This window comes from Myotis nattereri (genome assembly GCF_964212035.1).
Source record: "Myotis nattereri genome assembly, chromosome: 8".
Lineage (NCBI taxonomy): Eukaryota > Metazoa > Chordata > Mammalia > Chiroptera > Vespertilionidae > Myotis > Myotis nattereri.
This window is the reverse complement of record NC_138083.1, coordinates 26,079,145-26,094,858: the sequence shown is the minus strand read 5'-3', so window position 1 is coordinate 26,094,858 and position 15,714 is coordinate 26,079,145. Positions and strand designations below refer to the sequence as shown.

Below are 15,714 nucleotides of genomic sequence, written 5' to 3'. Positions count from 1 at the left end.
TGCACACTCCCCACTGGGAATGTGCCTGCAACCAAGGTACATGCCCTTGACCGGAATCGAACCTGGGACCTTTCAGTCCGCAGGCTGACGCTCTATCCACTGAGCCAAACCGGTTTTGGCCCAAAATATAATTTTTATGAGTTACAGGTATTCTTGAGGTGTTGAGGCTTTCACTTTTAGGGTTAGTGTACGGGATGGAAATCATCATTCACTTAAGAATACATTATTAAGAATTAATCATGTCCAATACCATGCTAGATGCAAGAGAAAGAACAAATAACAAGATATGCTCCTTGTTAAGAGTTTAGTGAGAGTTTTATTGGAAAAAAATTGCATATTTCAATGTTCTCATTCATTTTTAGCTTCCTTCTCCTCTAAAAGAGCTCATGTTCCCCCCAAGATGACAAAGAAGGTCTGATTGGTTGGTGGTAATTTGGCTTCATGGATATTTCTTTTGTCTTTCATGCAGTTGACCAAGAGGAAGAAGCTCATCCTGAATACAAATTTGGAAGTGAACTTGATGACTTGGGTCACAAGGAAGTTGTTGCAAATAGTGTCAAGAAGGTCAGCATTTTGGTATCCCCTTTATTTCATAGTTCTCAAGAGGCAGCAGCTGTTAGTTATACAATTTTAGAAATGTAACCAACACAAGAGACTAAAGTAGTCTATAATTCCTCTTCTAAATCCGGTGGCCAGATTACTATCTGAACTCAGGATACACATAATATTAAGTTAGGAAAGACATTTAAATTACTCTTTAGCCATCCCTAGTATTGACTGCTACCCAGTATCCTTTAAACACTTTCATTTGTTGCATTATTGTAGGTCAGTGATTTTCAACCTTTTTCATCTCATGGCACACAGGAACTAATTAACTAAAATTCTGCAGTATATATATATATATATATATATATATATATATATATATATATATATTGTTTTGAGCTGGCAAAAAAATAGGTATTCTGTAATTTTGATCAACCAGATGGCTGATGTTGGGTTGGCTATTGTCATTCTTTATTTGACAATCTAAAGGAAAAAAGGGCAGTGCCCCCAACTAAATAGTCAGGTATCACATGTTTTAAAAATTCCTGCAGCACACTAAATACGGAGACAATAACAGCAGCATCCTAGTGGCAAAGGTGAGCCTGTTGAAATCATTAGGAAAATGATCCCTGATCATCACAAGCAAGCCCTCATTACAAAACCCAGCTCTACTAGATAGATAGCTCATCTCCCTACTAATGTAGAGTAATCATAAAAATATTCCCATCTAGCCAACCACTCAGCAAGAAAAATACTTTTTGTGTACCTAGTATGTGCCAGGCACAGTATAGGCTATAACAACCCAGAAAGGTAAAAACACACTTAGTCTCTGCCCTCATAGAGGGTATAGTCTGATAGGAGTTTATAGGAAGAGAGTGGGAAATAGACAACAAATAAGTAAACAGTCAATTATATGATTATAATTTGTGAAAAGTGCTATTATGAAACTAAAAGTGAGACTAATATGGAGGGAATAAGGAAACCAGAACCCAGAGGGTAAAGAGGAACCAGACATGCACAGAAATAGAAAAATAACTTTATTTGCAGAGGGACCACAAGAGTAACAACCAAGACAGTGTAACCAGAGTGAACTGAGCGAGGGGTAGAGTGAAACAAGATGAGATTGCACATGCAGGTGCGAACTAGATGATGCAGGATTTGGGACGCCATCGTGAGAAACTCAGATGTTAATTTAGGTGAAATGTGAAGCCAATGAGAATATTTAAAGGAGAGTGCAGTGTAACCTAGTAGGAGCTTTTGAAAATCACTATGGTTACCATATGGAGAGGAGTTTAGAAGGAAGCCAGAGGGCATGCAGGAAGAGCAGGTAGGCTAGGCTGTCATACAAGGCCAGACCTCTGAGAGTTTAACGGGAGAGTAAGTACAGAGGATTGAGTGGTTCAGGATCTATTGAGGAAACAAAAATGACTCATCTTGCTGATGGATTGAATGTGGGGAAGTGAGAGAGATGTGGGAGTGGGAAAGCAAGATGACTCTTTAAGATTTGTGTTTGAGGACTTAGGTAAACCTTGGGGAAGACTGGAAGAGAAAGAATTCAGGAGTTTCAAGTAAGACAGGTTGTCTGAGGCCTGTGAGATACTTAAGGTGCCTTCTAGGTGTTTACATAGCATTTACATCTGACCCTGGGTTTATTTCCTAACTGTATAACCTTGGTAAGTTCCTTAATCTCTCAGTGCCTTGGTTTCTTCATGTGAAAAATGAAGGTCATAATTGGCCCATGATGAAGAGTGACTTGGTTTAGTATATGTAAAGAATGTAGAATGGTGCCTGGCGCATTGAAACGTCTATAAAAGTCTTATGATCATCTTCACCATTGTCATTATCATCATCACTAGCAACATCATCACTTGTATCTAGAACTGGAAGAGAGGTTGGGCTAGAGAGATAAATTTTCAGTTTAGAAGATATTATTGAAACCGTGGAAATAATTTAGATCCTTCATGGAAAGAGGCATAAATGGAGGTCCTATTGAAAGGAGACTCACAGAAGAGGGGCCAGTAAAGAATAGTAAAGTATAGCCAGAGAAGTGGGAGTGAACCCAGGCAATGAGAACAAGGAACCCAAGAGAACAGTGTTGAGAGAAAGACTGAGTGGTTGATCTTTTTCCCTAGCTTTATTGAGCTATAATGGACATAATACACGGTGGGGCATAAGAAGTTTACAGTTGTTCATATGGAAAATAATGCAATAATATAAGAATAAACTCTGTGTTTTATGTATTCACAAGTATAAACCTACTTTTGCCCCACCTTGTATTGTGTATGTTTAAGGTTAGTTAGCTCATCCATCACCTCACATAATTACCTTTTCATTCATGTGGTGAGAACATTTAAGATCTGCTCTTGCAGGACCTTTCAAGTATATAAAACAATTCTGTTAACTATTGTCACTGCTGTACATTCAATTCTTGGGACGTATTCATCTTATAACTAGAAGTTTATATCCTTTGACCAACAAACTGCTCCCCAGCCCCCTAGCACCTGGCAAAGTGATTGATTTTGACGATGCTGTTGAATAACTAAGCAGACTCAAGAGTGTCCATTGGATTGGGAACAGTGGCGACCTGGAAAAGTGAAGTTTCAGTGCAGTGGTGGGGGCCACTAGAGTAGGTATGAATGAGTAGAAACTATACTTTTGAGTAGCTTTGCTATAAAGAGGAGTAAGAAATGGGCTGCTGGTTAAGGGTAGCCTGAGGAGTCTAGGAGGTATTATTTTTAAGATGAACGAGCTGGAGTTTGCCAACTGTTGGAAATGGTGCAAGCAGAGAGGGGAGATTAAGTCTTGTCGGGGAGAGAGGGGCTAACTGCCTGTGGGATCATGGTGACTTGAAGGTGTGGTCTTTGATTGGAGCAAAGATTCTTAACTATTGAAGACAGTGGATGGAAATGCAGGTAGTTGATAGGTACATTTGGCTGTAGGAAAATGGGAGGGTATCTGTCTGCTGAGCAGAGCTGAAGGAATACTGCTCTTATACCTTATCTTTTCTGGTAGAGAATTTCAACTGCTCTCAGACTATTGGGTCCCTGCGAGCACTCGATGCTTACCTTGATGCTGCTTTACTACATAAAGCCTTTATCAGTGTACAGACATGAGTGTTGAATGCTGAAGAATGATTTTTCATGCTTAGTGCCCTTTACATGTCAGGGGAGGTGACCACACTGATTATTTCCCAAGCCCCATGACTAAATCACTAACTAAATTACCATTAGGAAGGATCTAAATAGGTGAAAACCGTCAGCAAAGGAGGGAGACAGCATTAGAATGAGTTTTTATGCTCTATGAAACAGTATCTTTTCAGTACCTGCTCTTGTCCATTGCTATATGTCATTGATAAATTGCCATCTTAACAAATAAGTAGAATAACAAGTTTACCCGTATTTATTTAAATATGGGCATATGTATAGCTGGCAAATTTGGAATTTTGCTCTTTAGAGGCGTAAACAAATCATTTTCTTTCTTTCATTTAGGTTTCTGATGACCTTGAACATGAAAACAACAAAAAGGTAAGAAAATGATTTCCTGGTGCATTTTGTTTTCATTACGAGACACCATATGTGGCCTCCTAATATTGAACATGATGTTCTACGTGTTATTGCTCTATCTTCCCCCTGCCCCATGGAATGTCCAGCTTACAGTTTATGGGTATAATATTTACATGCTTTTGATGCATCTAATTTTAAGAGTCTTTAATAGAAAGAAATAATCACAGCAGTGAAATGATTACCTCCCAATGAAATCACAAAAGTAGGGCAGATGAATAAGATGATTTTCCAAAAAAATAAGTGTTTAGTGCATTTTCTTAGCTGGATTAGAGGTGTCATTCCTACAACAGGAGTACATGATCATCAACACACTGACTTTGAAAATACAAATGACCTAATAATAATTGGTCAGCAAGTACATACTGTAGTGAAATAGAAAGGAAATCTTCATTCTGGCTATACTGGCCTTCTGAGAAATTGTTAATTTCATATTGCACACATTCTGGGAGCTCATTTGACATTATTAGATATTGACTTTATTGTAAGGAAAGGAAAGTTCTATTTTTAGTTTATTTTACCTTCTTCAGAGTTCCTCCTGATACCAAAGCAATCTTATTTAGTACATGTATATGGTTTATTGCAATAGTGAGACATGGCAGTCACGGGCAGAAATGTGCCTTGTAATTTAATTCCCATACTTCAGAGCTTTAGACAATACTGTCTTGTTATCAATGGGTTCCTATCAGATTGGAGTAAGACCCCGTCTTCTTACTGTGTAAGAAGATTTTAAGATATTAAATTTGCACTAATTATGGATAAGTCTGATCCTAATCCTCTCCCAAGATTTTGTGAAATTCTCTTGTACTAGAATATCATAAGGTATTGGGATAAACAGTGGACAGGTTGGCCTTTGGTCACTGCTTTTTATGAACTAAGTAGCTGTGACTGAGTTATTTTAACCCTGAAGGCCTCAGTCGTCTCAGGTGGTCAGTGGGTAGGACTCTAATTTCTCCTACACGTGATTAATGCATAGTGCATGTAATAATGACACTGCAAGCAGGAGTTCAGCCCAGTGTCCAACACAGGATACTGGTGTTACTTATTATTAAACACACAAGAAAAAAATCAGACTGGCCTCTGCCCTATTTGGAGGGTTGGCACATACGAAAAAAATGATTTAAATAAACACACCAATAACTTATATTATTTGATTTTTGTCTGAGGCTTTTAGTTGTGAAATCAGTTTGATGATTTAGAATGTCAAGTCATCAGATAAGCCCATTTTTTTTAAAAAAAAACTAAAGAGCTGATTCATGTGCCTAAGCAATTTATCTGCCTGTAGCAATCTGTGCAGGAAATTTAGCTTTTCAAAATTCTCAACAAAACGTTGCTCACTTTTGAAAGCATTGGTTTTTGGCTTTTGGTGTTTTTTTCTGATTTACCGAGAAATAAACTAAAATATTTTTTCTCTATGCAAAATAATACAATTTCAGTATTTTAATACGACAGTGTCCTGTGTAGTAGGTTATTAGATTATATTAAGAATAAGCTTTTTTAAAAAACAAAAACCATAAACTACTATGTATGTTGCTTAAATCCTAGAGCAGTGTTAAGCAAAGTGGGACCCCCAGAGGAGCTTGGAAGCCTGTTAGAAATGTAAATTCTTGGGCCTCCACCTAGATTCATTTCATCAGAAACTCTTGAGGGTGGGGCCCAAGAGTGTTTGTGTTTTAAAAAGCCCTCCAGGTGATCCTGCTGAACACTGACGTTGGGGAGCCACTGTTTTGACTTTGTGCCTCCAGTCATGAAAATAAGAATAATTAATACCTGCTATGTATATTTTATAGTATTGCTGTGAACCTCAATATAGTTTATTGAATATTTTAAAGTCCTTTTGAAAATCTAATAAATGTCCTAAAAATGTAAGATAATCCTTTTGGGTTATTTGAAACTACAATGTATATTAACATGCCTTATTTAAATGAGGCATGCGGCCTGCCGGCCACGAGTGTGACATGCTTGCTTTATTGTAATTGAGCCAGGAGAGAGTCTTTATTTTCTGTGTGTGTGTGCGCGTGTGTGTGCGTGTGTGTGTGTGTAAATTATCGTCAGTGAGGAAGTCTGTAGCATATCCCTGTGAGTCCTGAAGTCACCAACATGTATGTTCCCTTCACTGTGCTCATAGGGCCTGGTTACCGTAGAAGATGAGCAGGCATGGATGGCATCTTATAAATATGTAGGTGCTACCACTAATATCCACCCGTATTTGTCCACAATGATCAACTATGCACAGCCGGTAAAGTTTCAAGGTTTCCATGTGGCTGAAGGTAACACCAAAGGTTAAATGCTACTGCCTTTTTTGTCTGCTTTGCTGTTGTTACACGGATGAGCTGTGCTCTGACTTGTTGCCATTTCCTTTTCTGGGTATGTGGCCTGCTCCACCTCACCTTATTTTTGTTTCACAGACCACATGTCCTTGGCATGTGGTGGCATTTGTGTTGTCATTCCCTACGTCTGCCACAAGGTGGCTCTGAGGGACTGGACTTGTTAACACTCAAAGAGCATATCCTCTTGCATTAAATATAATTCATAAAACCTCTTTTCATCAAAAGATCGTCTCCAAAAATGTGTAAAGTATTTTACAATATTTCCTAATTATTTCTGGGCTAAAGAAGCCATCATCATCATTATCATCATCATCCAATATACATATTTCATGGGTAGCTGTGTGTGGCAATTGTGTACATATAATTTGCTTAATGACTCCACATTTAATTCATCCCCCCCTCCTTTTTTTAAGTCAGCTGTATATCCATAGGATGTTAATGAAAGTAAGAGTTACTGATATGATAATGGAATGTCTGCCTGCAAAGTCTCATGGTTCAGGGTATAATTATATTTATTGCTTGTCTGTCCTTCTTTGAGGGTTTCTGAGTGCATCTTTGCTTTTCTTTACAGAACGCAACATTCATTATAACATGTCTTCTTTTAACGAGTCAGTCGGTCTAGGCTACTTGAAGACACATGCGATTGAATTTGTGAAGTATCCTTATGGAATGAGCGGTTGGTGCACCTTTGGTTTGACGGGGATCTCTAAAGTAGATAAGTGGCTGATGCATAATTGTGGTTGTAGAGCTAATAAAATATTATGTGTGAAAGACCCCAGTGCCCAAATGTGAATTGTTTTCTTAATCCACAAAGCAAACTGGTTTTTCTCTGAAACATCATTTACAAATGTGAAATTTGCTCTCTGTTTGTTTGTTTGTCATTATTGATCTAGACCTTGGTTGTTTTGGTTCTTTGTTGTTTATTTATTGCTGCCGGAATAAGCTTTGTTTCCATTTTCCTTAATAAGTTACACAGTTATAACAAAAGGCAAATGAGTCGCATTTACCCCAAGGGAGGCCGAGTGGATTCCAGTAATTACATGCCTCAGATTTTCTGGAACGCTGGCTGCCAGATGGTTTCACTGAACTATCAAACCCCAGGTAGGAGCTGATGTCCAGTGACCTCGAATTCCAGGAGAACCCTCTGACAGGATGGTGCCAACAGTTGCCATCACTTGGCTGTGGGCATTTTTTAAAGGAAGCAGACATATGGCAAAACAATGTGTTGAATTTATGTAATGGTGAGAAAATAAAAACTCAAAATAGAGCAACAAAACAATGACAGAAGATAAAATATTTTGATTTAAATGGAATTTCCTTTTGTAAATGTCATGATTACTCTGCTAAACATTTTCCCCTATTCCATAATATTTCTAATTTTTCTCTTGGATCAAATTTATCTTCATTTCCAGAAAAAGAATTAAATGTGAAGAATTTAAGTATCTTTGTACAGTTACTAGGATTCATTTTTCCTTTGGAAAGTACCTTCCCACTGTTAACACTCAGCAGCTATCGATGACACCGTGGCACCTCACCATCAAAGTGCAGGATATTATGGGGTAGACTGCTGACATGGTGTGTAAATAGCTGTATGTTCTTAGAGGTATAATGTATAACTCATTCCTTCAATGTGTACTCAAAGGCAGGTTTCAAATATATGATTTCACCTCTCCTGGAAAGAGAGGAGAGAACTTCTATAAATGCATAAACAATTTTTAATGTTTTTTGAGGTTTGTTGATGAGCCTAGGATCACAATTTTAAGGTTAGAAATAGGAAAGCAATGGGCTCTAGATGCTTACCTAAAACAGATGAAAAATATGTCACAAAACCTGTTCACTTTTTTGTGCTTAATTCCACAGCATGGCCTTACTATTGGTAAAACAAAGCACAGCAATGCTTTCTTGTTCAGTTCTTTGCTATATGAGGGCACCTCCCATGTTTCCCAATTTGGGGCATGTTCATTCTCTAATCTGCTTGCCACACTTTGAGAATCTCTCTTCACTGTGTTTTCTATTGTCTGGACTGATTGACGGTCCTTTGACTTCCGTCCATTTGGCATGAATGTGACCTGACTCTATTTCCCACCCTTTGGTAGAATCTCCTCAGTGACTGGAAGTTGGAGTCATGCAGCATGCCCATCAGTCCAGTCCTTGCTACACTAAACCATGACCAGGTGCCAGGACAATCCGAGAGTGTTTCTAGCAGAGACAAAATAATCTTATTTCCTAAAAACAATGTTATATTCTCACTTATCAAAGGGTCCATTGTACGGTTGAAATGATCCTAAGGCAGTGTATTCAGTAGGTCAGCTTATGTTTTATTCTGTAACGTTAGGTTTAACCACAACATTTTGAAGAAGGAAATTTTTCATCAGTTGACCCATTTCTTTTGCTGTTGAAAAGAAAGAATGAAGATTGTGTCTGCTCACAAGAGAAAAACCATACGCCATGCCCTGCCTGTGTAGACCCCGCTAGAAGAATTCTCCTGAAGTCACTGATTTTTACATGATACTTACCTAGTTTATTTTTTAATGGAGTTTTATATTTACTCACAACCTACTGGGTATTTCCAGGGAAACCTTCCTCTGGGGTCATAAGGCATATCCTCTTCAACTCTATCATGTTGGACATCTGTACTCTCAAATCTACCTAAATTCAAATTTTAAAGCAATGCTAGCCTGATCTCTATGAAAACACATTATATGTTTAATTTAAATTAAACACAAGGTTATTTCAACATAGGTGTGAGAGTTGTGTGTTTACACAGACACAGTAGGACCTTGCGGTATTAAAAAGACCTTTCGGCCTAGGATCGGGATCTGGTTTCCATTGTGTAAAATCACCCCATCAAGGTCTGCTTTGTCTGGGGAGATGAGATGCTAAATTATTTTTGTCTCTTGACAGATTTAGCGATGCAATTGAATCAGGGAAAATTTGAGTATAATGGATCGTGCGGGTGAGTAATGTGATTTAAACTGTTGTCACCGTGTTCTGGCTCTCCATACCACAGCCATAATGAAACCATGTCATTTTTAATTAGAGACTGCTGAACTTAAGCTGGGTTTGAGGGATGGGATGGAAACAAATGAAATCCCTGGATAGATTACATTTGCAAATATACATTCTTCATCTCCAGTTTTACAGGTGTGTGTGTTTTTTTAATTTAACCACAAGTTAGGCAGTTGTCATACACACTCTAGAGTTTAACTTTCTCATTTTAAATTCAATAGTAGAAATTGATATAGTTAGGACAGACAGTGATCCCTGCTCATTTGGACATAAACTGGACATGAAAGATGTGTATTTAGCCCTAGCCGGTTTGGCTCAGTGGATCAGCCTGCAGACTGAAGGGTCCCAGGTTCTATTCTGGTCAAGGGCACATGCCTGGGTTGCAGGCTAAATCCCCAGTAGGGGGCATGCAGGAGGCAGATGATCAATGGTTCTCTCATCATTGATGTTTCTCTCCCTCCTTTTCCTTCCTCTTTGAAATCAATAAAAATATATTTTAAAAAAAGATGTGTATTTAACCCTAGCTGGTTTGGCTCAATGGACAGAGCATCCGCCTACAGACTAAAGGGTCCCAGGTTTGATTCCAGTCAAGGGCACATGCCTGGGTTGCGGGCTTGACCCCCAGCAGGGGGCATGCAGGAGGCAGCCAATCAATGATTCTCATCATTGATATTTCTATCTCTCCCTTTCCCTTCCTCTCTGAAATCAATAAAAATGTATTTTTTTAAAAGATGTGTATTTTACCTGGGACAAATAAAGGAATAAATTTTATTTAATATATGATGACATGATGGGTGGCAAGTTGCATTTAATTCAGGTAGGAGAAAAGCTTTATCTTCTCTTCATTTGTTTGCATGTCATAAATAGCACTCTAAAATCAATGAAGCAAGTATAAAATAGGAAATGTTAATTCCACTAAAATGGTGAAAGATTAAATTAAAATGTAAAGTTAAAATTCTACAGAGTTGAAAAACACTGTGTGGCCATTTTTTTCTCCATGCATCTTTCCCCAAGCAGCACTAAAGGCAAATAACCCCAAACTGCTGCCCACGGAACTCTAAACTAAACCAATGGAGTATCATCCCATCTGTAATGGACTCTCAGAAAGTTCTTGGCCTCTCTGGTTGAATATCTGCTTGTCATCACAAAAAACAACCAGTCAAGATGAAATGTTTCCGCAGCTGTTGGGTTCAGCGTGCACACTGCCACCTCTTCTTCCTGCCACGTGGTTCTCTGCCCGGGTACCTCCACAGGGTGGACGGCCCTATTGCCCGAATCACCCTCCACTTGCCATGGACTTAGGCCTGTGCCTGTGTCCACCATGCAGACTGGTGCCAAATGCATGTCCTGTGTCAGAAAACATCAGGCAGGACCAGCTTTCAGGAACTAATGCAAAATGGAACTAATTTTTTATTTTCAGGAACTAATGCAAAATGGAAACAAAGGGCTCCTTGTTCACAAATTATCAAGAGCTCATTTACTAGTTCTTAGTAGATTCCTTCGGTAGATTCTATATCCGTGATCTTATCATCTGTGAAAAGATGTAGTTTTACTGCTTTCCAATCTGGATACCTTTTATTTCATTTTCTCACCTAGTTACCCTGGCTAGAAATAGAGAAAGAATTACATCTTTATTTCCACACACCTGTAACTGAAATTTCAGATTTCCTTTGATTGTTAACCCAGGCAGCGACTCACAGTAATATCAGTGGCACCTGTGACTCTGTCACCAATGTAAATTACAGCTATTTTCTAACATTACTGTTGTCACAGATCTTCAGATTATTTTTATGCTTAGTAGTACCTTGAGTTATGGTAATTATCAAACTTTCCATTACATCTCATAATTTAATACAATAGTTAAAACATAATAAAGTAGAATATCATGTATTTTCTATGTTTTGGTAACTCTAGCTTATTTAATTGGCTTTTCATTCCATTTTATTTTGTGCACGTAAGGGCAAGTATGTGGAGGGGTCCATGGCATAAACAAGTCCGAGAGAAAATTGTAGCAGCAGGAAGTCCTAGGTGTCCCTGGTCCTAGAATCTAGAGAACATTCCTTCTTCTCTTCTCCTCTTTAGGGTTATTCAGGGTTATTCTTTTCAATCCTTATGAATGTTCTCTAGATCTGTCTAAAAGCATAGCTCCCAAGCTAGAGATGGGGAAAAGAAGGATTGAGTGTGCTGAGGAGTTAGTGTTTTAGAGTTTGTAAATGCAACTGATAAAATACATTCCTTCTGTGCTTTTGTCCCATCAGTTACCTTCTCAAACCAGATTTCATGAGACGGCCCGATCGAACATTTGATCCTTTCTCTGAAACTCCTGTTGATGGGGTGATAGCAGCCACTTGCTCAGTGCAGGTAAGGTGCCTGCTCTTGACAGCACAGTATAAATGTGTAGGTAGATGGTCCTGGAAAAGCCTCAAGAAGTCACATTTGAAATGTTTAATTTCAAGGGTTAAGATCCATGTGTTGCTCTCAAATTTGACTTGAAATTCCCCCTTTTTTTCTTAAGAGATACATTTTTTTTTCCAGCTAATAAAAGTACTAACTATGTTTAGTGAAATTCAAGAGATAAAAAAGTACCTAATAGAGGATATGGAGCAACAGAAACTCGAATTCATTGTTTGTGGGAATGCAAAATGGAATCCACAACTTTGGAAGGCAGTTTGGTGATTGCTTACACAACTAAACATGCTTTTATCATGCGATCCAGCAATCATGCTCCTTGGTAGTTACTCAATGAATTGAAAAATATGTTAAAAAAGAAAAAGCTACACAGGGATGTTTGTAGAAGTTTTATTCATAATTGCCAAAATTTGGAAGCAGCCAAGATATCCTTCAGTATGTGAATGGAAAAAAACAAAAAACACACAAAACAAATCTGTGGTCCAGACAATGAAATATTAATCAGTGCTAAAAGGAAATGAGCTATTGAGTCATGAAAACACATGAAGGAAACAAACACACATTACTAATGGAAGAAGCCAATCTGAAAAGGCTGCATACTGTCTATTTCAACTATATGATGTCCTGAAAAAAAGCAAAACGGTGGTTGCCATGTGTTGAGGGGCGGGGAGGGCGGGGGAGGAATAGGCAGACACAGAGGATTTTAGGGCAGTGAAGCTGTTCTATTGGCACTGCAATAGCGGAACACATCAGGTTACATTTGATCAAATCCATAGAATATACAACATCGAGAGTGAAAATGTAATGTAAACTATGAACTTCAGGTGATAATGGTGTGTCAGTGTTTATTGATGCAACAAATGTACCACTCTGATGAGAAATACCCAGAACGCAGAAGGTTGCGTGTGTCAGGATGGGAGCTATATGCAAACTCTCTTTACTTTCTGCTCAAAAAGTAAACTCTCTTTACTTTTTGCTAAATTGAACATAAAATTGCTCTAAAAAATAAAGTTTATTAGTGGATATAATACCCACTGTTTTATTCCATTTCTACAAATTTCTAGAAAATACAAACTAAGGTATAATGACCAAATAGTAAATTAGTAGTTTCCAGGGGACAGAGCTGGAGGGAGGGGTTGCTAAGGGGCACAAAGGAAGCTTGGGGGGTGATGGAAATGTTTGTTGTCTTAATTGTGGTAATAGTTTCCCAGGTGTGCTCACATGTCAAAACTGATGTCATGGTGCACTTTAAATATGTAGTTGATTGTATGTCAGTTATACCTCAAAAAACGGTTTCAAAATTATTACATAATGGGTAATATGAGAAAAACTGATAAATGGCTATAGTCATTTAGAAAGTAAATGGAAAATCATCTTTCCATAGCTTTATAATAATAAACAGAATTTAATGCTGGTCTTTACAAATATATAACACATAGCTGACTGGTGTCAATATCAATAAAGAATACAGGCATTCCTTTTCTTCCTGTGTGTGTCTTTTCAAGACTTTTAAAAGAATTCAGTAAAAGTACGGTAAGGCAGCATTTTGGAGCTATGAAGTGATCTTAGGGCATTTAAACCCATCACTTCCTTTCATAGGTGTGGGCACTCAGATGAGATGAAGATACTTGGACACTATTTCTTTGTATTATGTGATTTGTATATATATTTCCCTTGTTCTTTTTCTAGGCAGTTCTCCAGGGTAGTACCTCTGCCTAGAATAGTTTTTTGCATAGAGTAGTTGCTTAATAGTGTTTTTGTTTAATAAGGAGTGAAGCCCTTCTTTCCATAAATAATTGAAATTTCTAAAGTTGAACAGAGAGATTATTACTTCTTGATTATTCTTTGCTTCTGATGATTACACAGACTTTACTCCTCTCTCTTGTCCTATTTCTATAGGTCATATCAGGTCAGTTCTTATCAGATAAGAAAATTGGCACATATGTAGAAGTGGATATGTATGGGTTGCCCACTGACACTATACGTAAGGAATTCCGAACTCGCATGGTGATGAACAACGGACTCAATCCAGTTTACAATGAAGAATCATTCGTATTTCGGAAGGTAGGGCGTTTTCAATGTGCCAGACTCACTATGCTCCCTTAGGAGCCATGTTTTCATGCATAGACACTGCATGATAGAAGAACAATTATTCAACCCAAAATGTCTTTTTTTTTTCCTTCTCCTCATGGGTTAGTGCTGTAGCTGTCATGATTATTGTTTCTGTTTGTCCCCATCCTTCTTTTGGCTCTTCTCTGCTTCTTGGAGGAGCCCATCTCCTATGTGGCAATGCCTGGGCCGCAGGTGTGCAATCTGCTGAGAATGCATCCTTGCTTGTGGACACCATTGTACATGGGAGAGTTCTTCCCTGCCCTAGCAGCAGCTGGTAACTTACACTGTTCCTTTAGCCAGGAGGGCAAGTAGTGTTTCACTATAATTAAGGCAAATAAATGTCTTCAAATGGGGCAGTTGGTATTGTTCTGTGTCTCCAGAGAATGTGATACCTGTTGCTACCTGCAGGTCTGTGCTTCATGTGCTACTTTGTGTACTTTGGGTGTTTTTTAAATACTATAATTTGATCCTAAGAACAACCGTAGCTATTCTCTTATGATTAAGTTTTTAACCTTGTAATTGTTTTTCACTTTGTTTCTCTTTTGTCAAATGAAAACATATTGAAAAATTCATTCATTAGCTGTGTCGTCTTTAAGAATGTCTGTTTCTCTCACTTTTTCTGTTATCCTGACCAAAATGGTTTCTTGCTTCTTCTCTAGGCACAGCTTTTCCAGGTGTTTCTGCTCCATTTGTGTGTCATGCAGCACAGATAATCGGTTTCTTGTCTTAATTGCATAGGGATTATTCACCTCAGAATGGACCATCTCATTTACAGAAAGCTGTTTAGGGGAGATTGATGTAGGGACAATGAAACAGGTTATTTGGGGATTTAGGTTCTCCCTGTGATGTGAATACCATTATCATGCAAACCCCGCACTATCACTTGCTCTACTGCTGTGAGTGAGGGATAAATTGCATACACACCTGTGATCTTTCTCTCTTCCCTGTTTTTTTTCAATTTGTTATAGCCGGGTCTGTTGTCCTTTGGGCCAGTGTTCTTTGTCATAATGAGTAATCCTGATACATAGTTCTAAAAATTCAGAACTTTCACTGCAGAGGCTTTTTGTTTTCATAAGTAAGGAGATACTAAACTTGGTTTTTATATGTGATACTAGGGGCCTGGTGCACGGATTTGTGCACCAGTGGGGTCCCTCGGCCTGGCCTGTGGGGATCAGGCCAAAACCAGCTCTCCGACATCCCCCGAAGGGTCCTGAATTGCAAGAGGGCACAGACCAGGCCGAGGGACCCCACCATGCACGAATCCATGCACCAGGCCTCTAGTATGCATACAAGATCTTTGGTTAATCTCTTCTCACCTTCCCCACCTTCCTTCTGAGAGTCATCACTCTATTCCATGTTTCCATGCCTGTGGCTTCTGCTCCTGCATTGAGCATCTGCCCCCTGGTGGTCAGTGCATGCCATAGCTACCAGCCTGTTGGCCTGTCACTTAGGCTTTTATATACATAGATTACTGGCCCCAGAAACAAATGCCAATTCTGGATACTGAAGTTAAATTATCTATTATTGATATTAAACACTTTGTTTCCTTTTCTGTGTTATTGTTTTTATTCTTTGCAGTAATCTCACAGGTAATAAACCTCCATTCATCACATGAGGAACAATAGAGTGACTGAAGTTGGCTGAATTTTAGCTTTTTGCCTTTTCATCTTATTAAAGTTGTAATAAAATGATCACCCCTAGGCAGAAATAGGCAATCAATATATCATCTAACTTTAGACATTGTACTC

The 15,714-nt window shown here is 38.5% G+C and overlaps 1 protein-coding gene across 1 annotated transcript in view; it reads left to right on the top strand.

Annotated features, from left to right (window-relative positions):
- PLCB4 (phospholipase C beta 4) overlaps positions 1–15,714 on the top strand; it is a 381,356-nt gene that overhangs the window by 332,348 nt on the left and 33,294 nt on the right. Inside the window, exons 20-27 of the mRNA XM_081097388.1 lie at positions 470–564; positions 4,035–4,070; positions 6,235–6,376; positions 7,008–7,092; positions 7,413–7,537; positions 9,341–9,392; positions 11,704–11,806; positions 13,754–13,918. Of these exons, the coding sequence (XP_080953514.1) occupies positions 470–564; positions 4,035–4,070; positions 6,235–6,376; positions 7,008–7,092; positions 7,413–7,537; positions 9,341–9,392; positions 11,704–11,806; positions 13,754–13,918 (803 nt within the window). The remainder of the gene's footprint in view (positions 1–469; positions 565–4,034; positions 4,071–6,234; positions 6,377–7,007; positions 7,093–7,412; positions 7,538–9,340; positions 9,393–11,703; positions 11,807–13,753; positions 13,919–15,714) is intronic.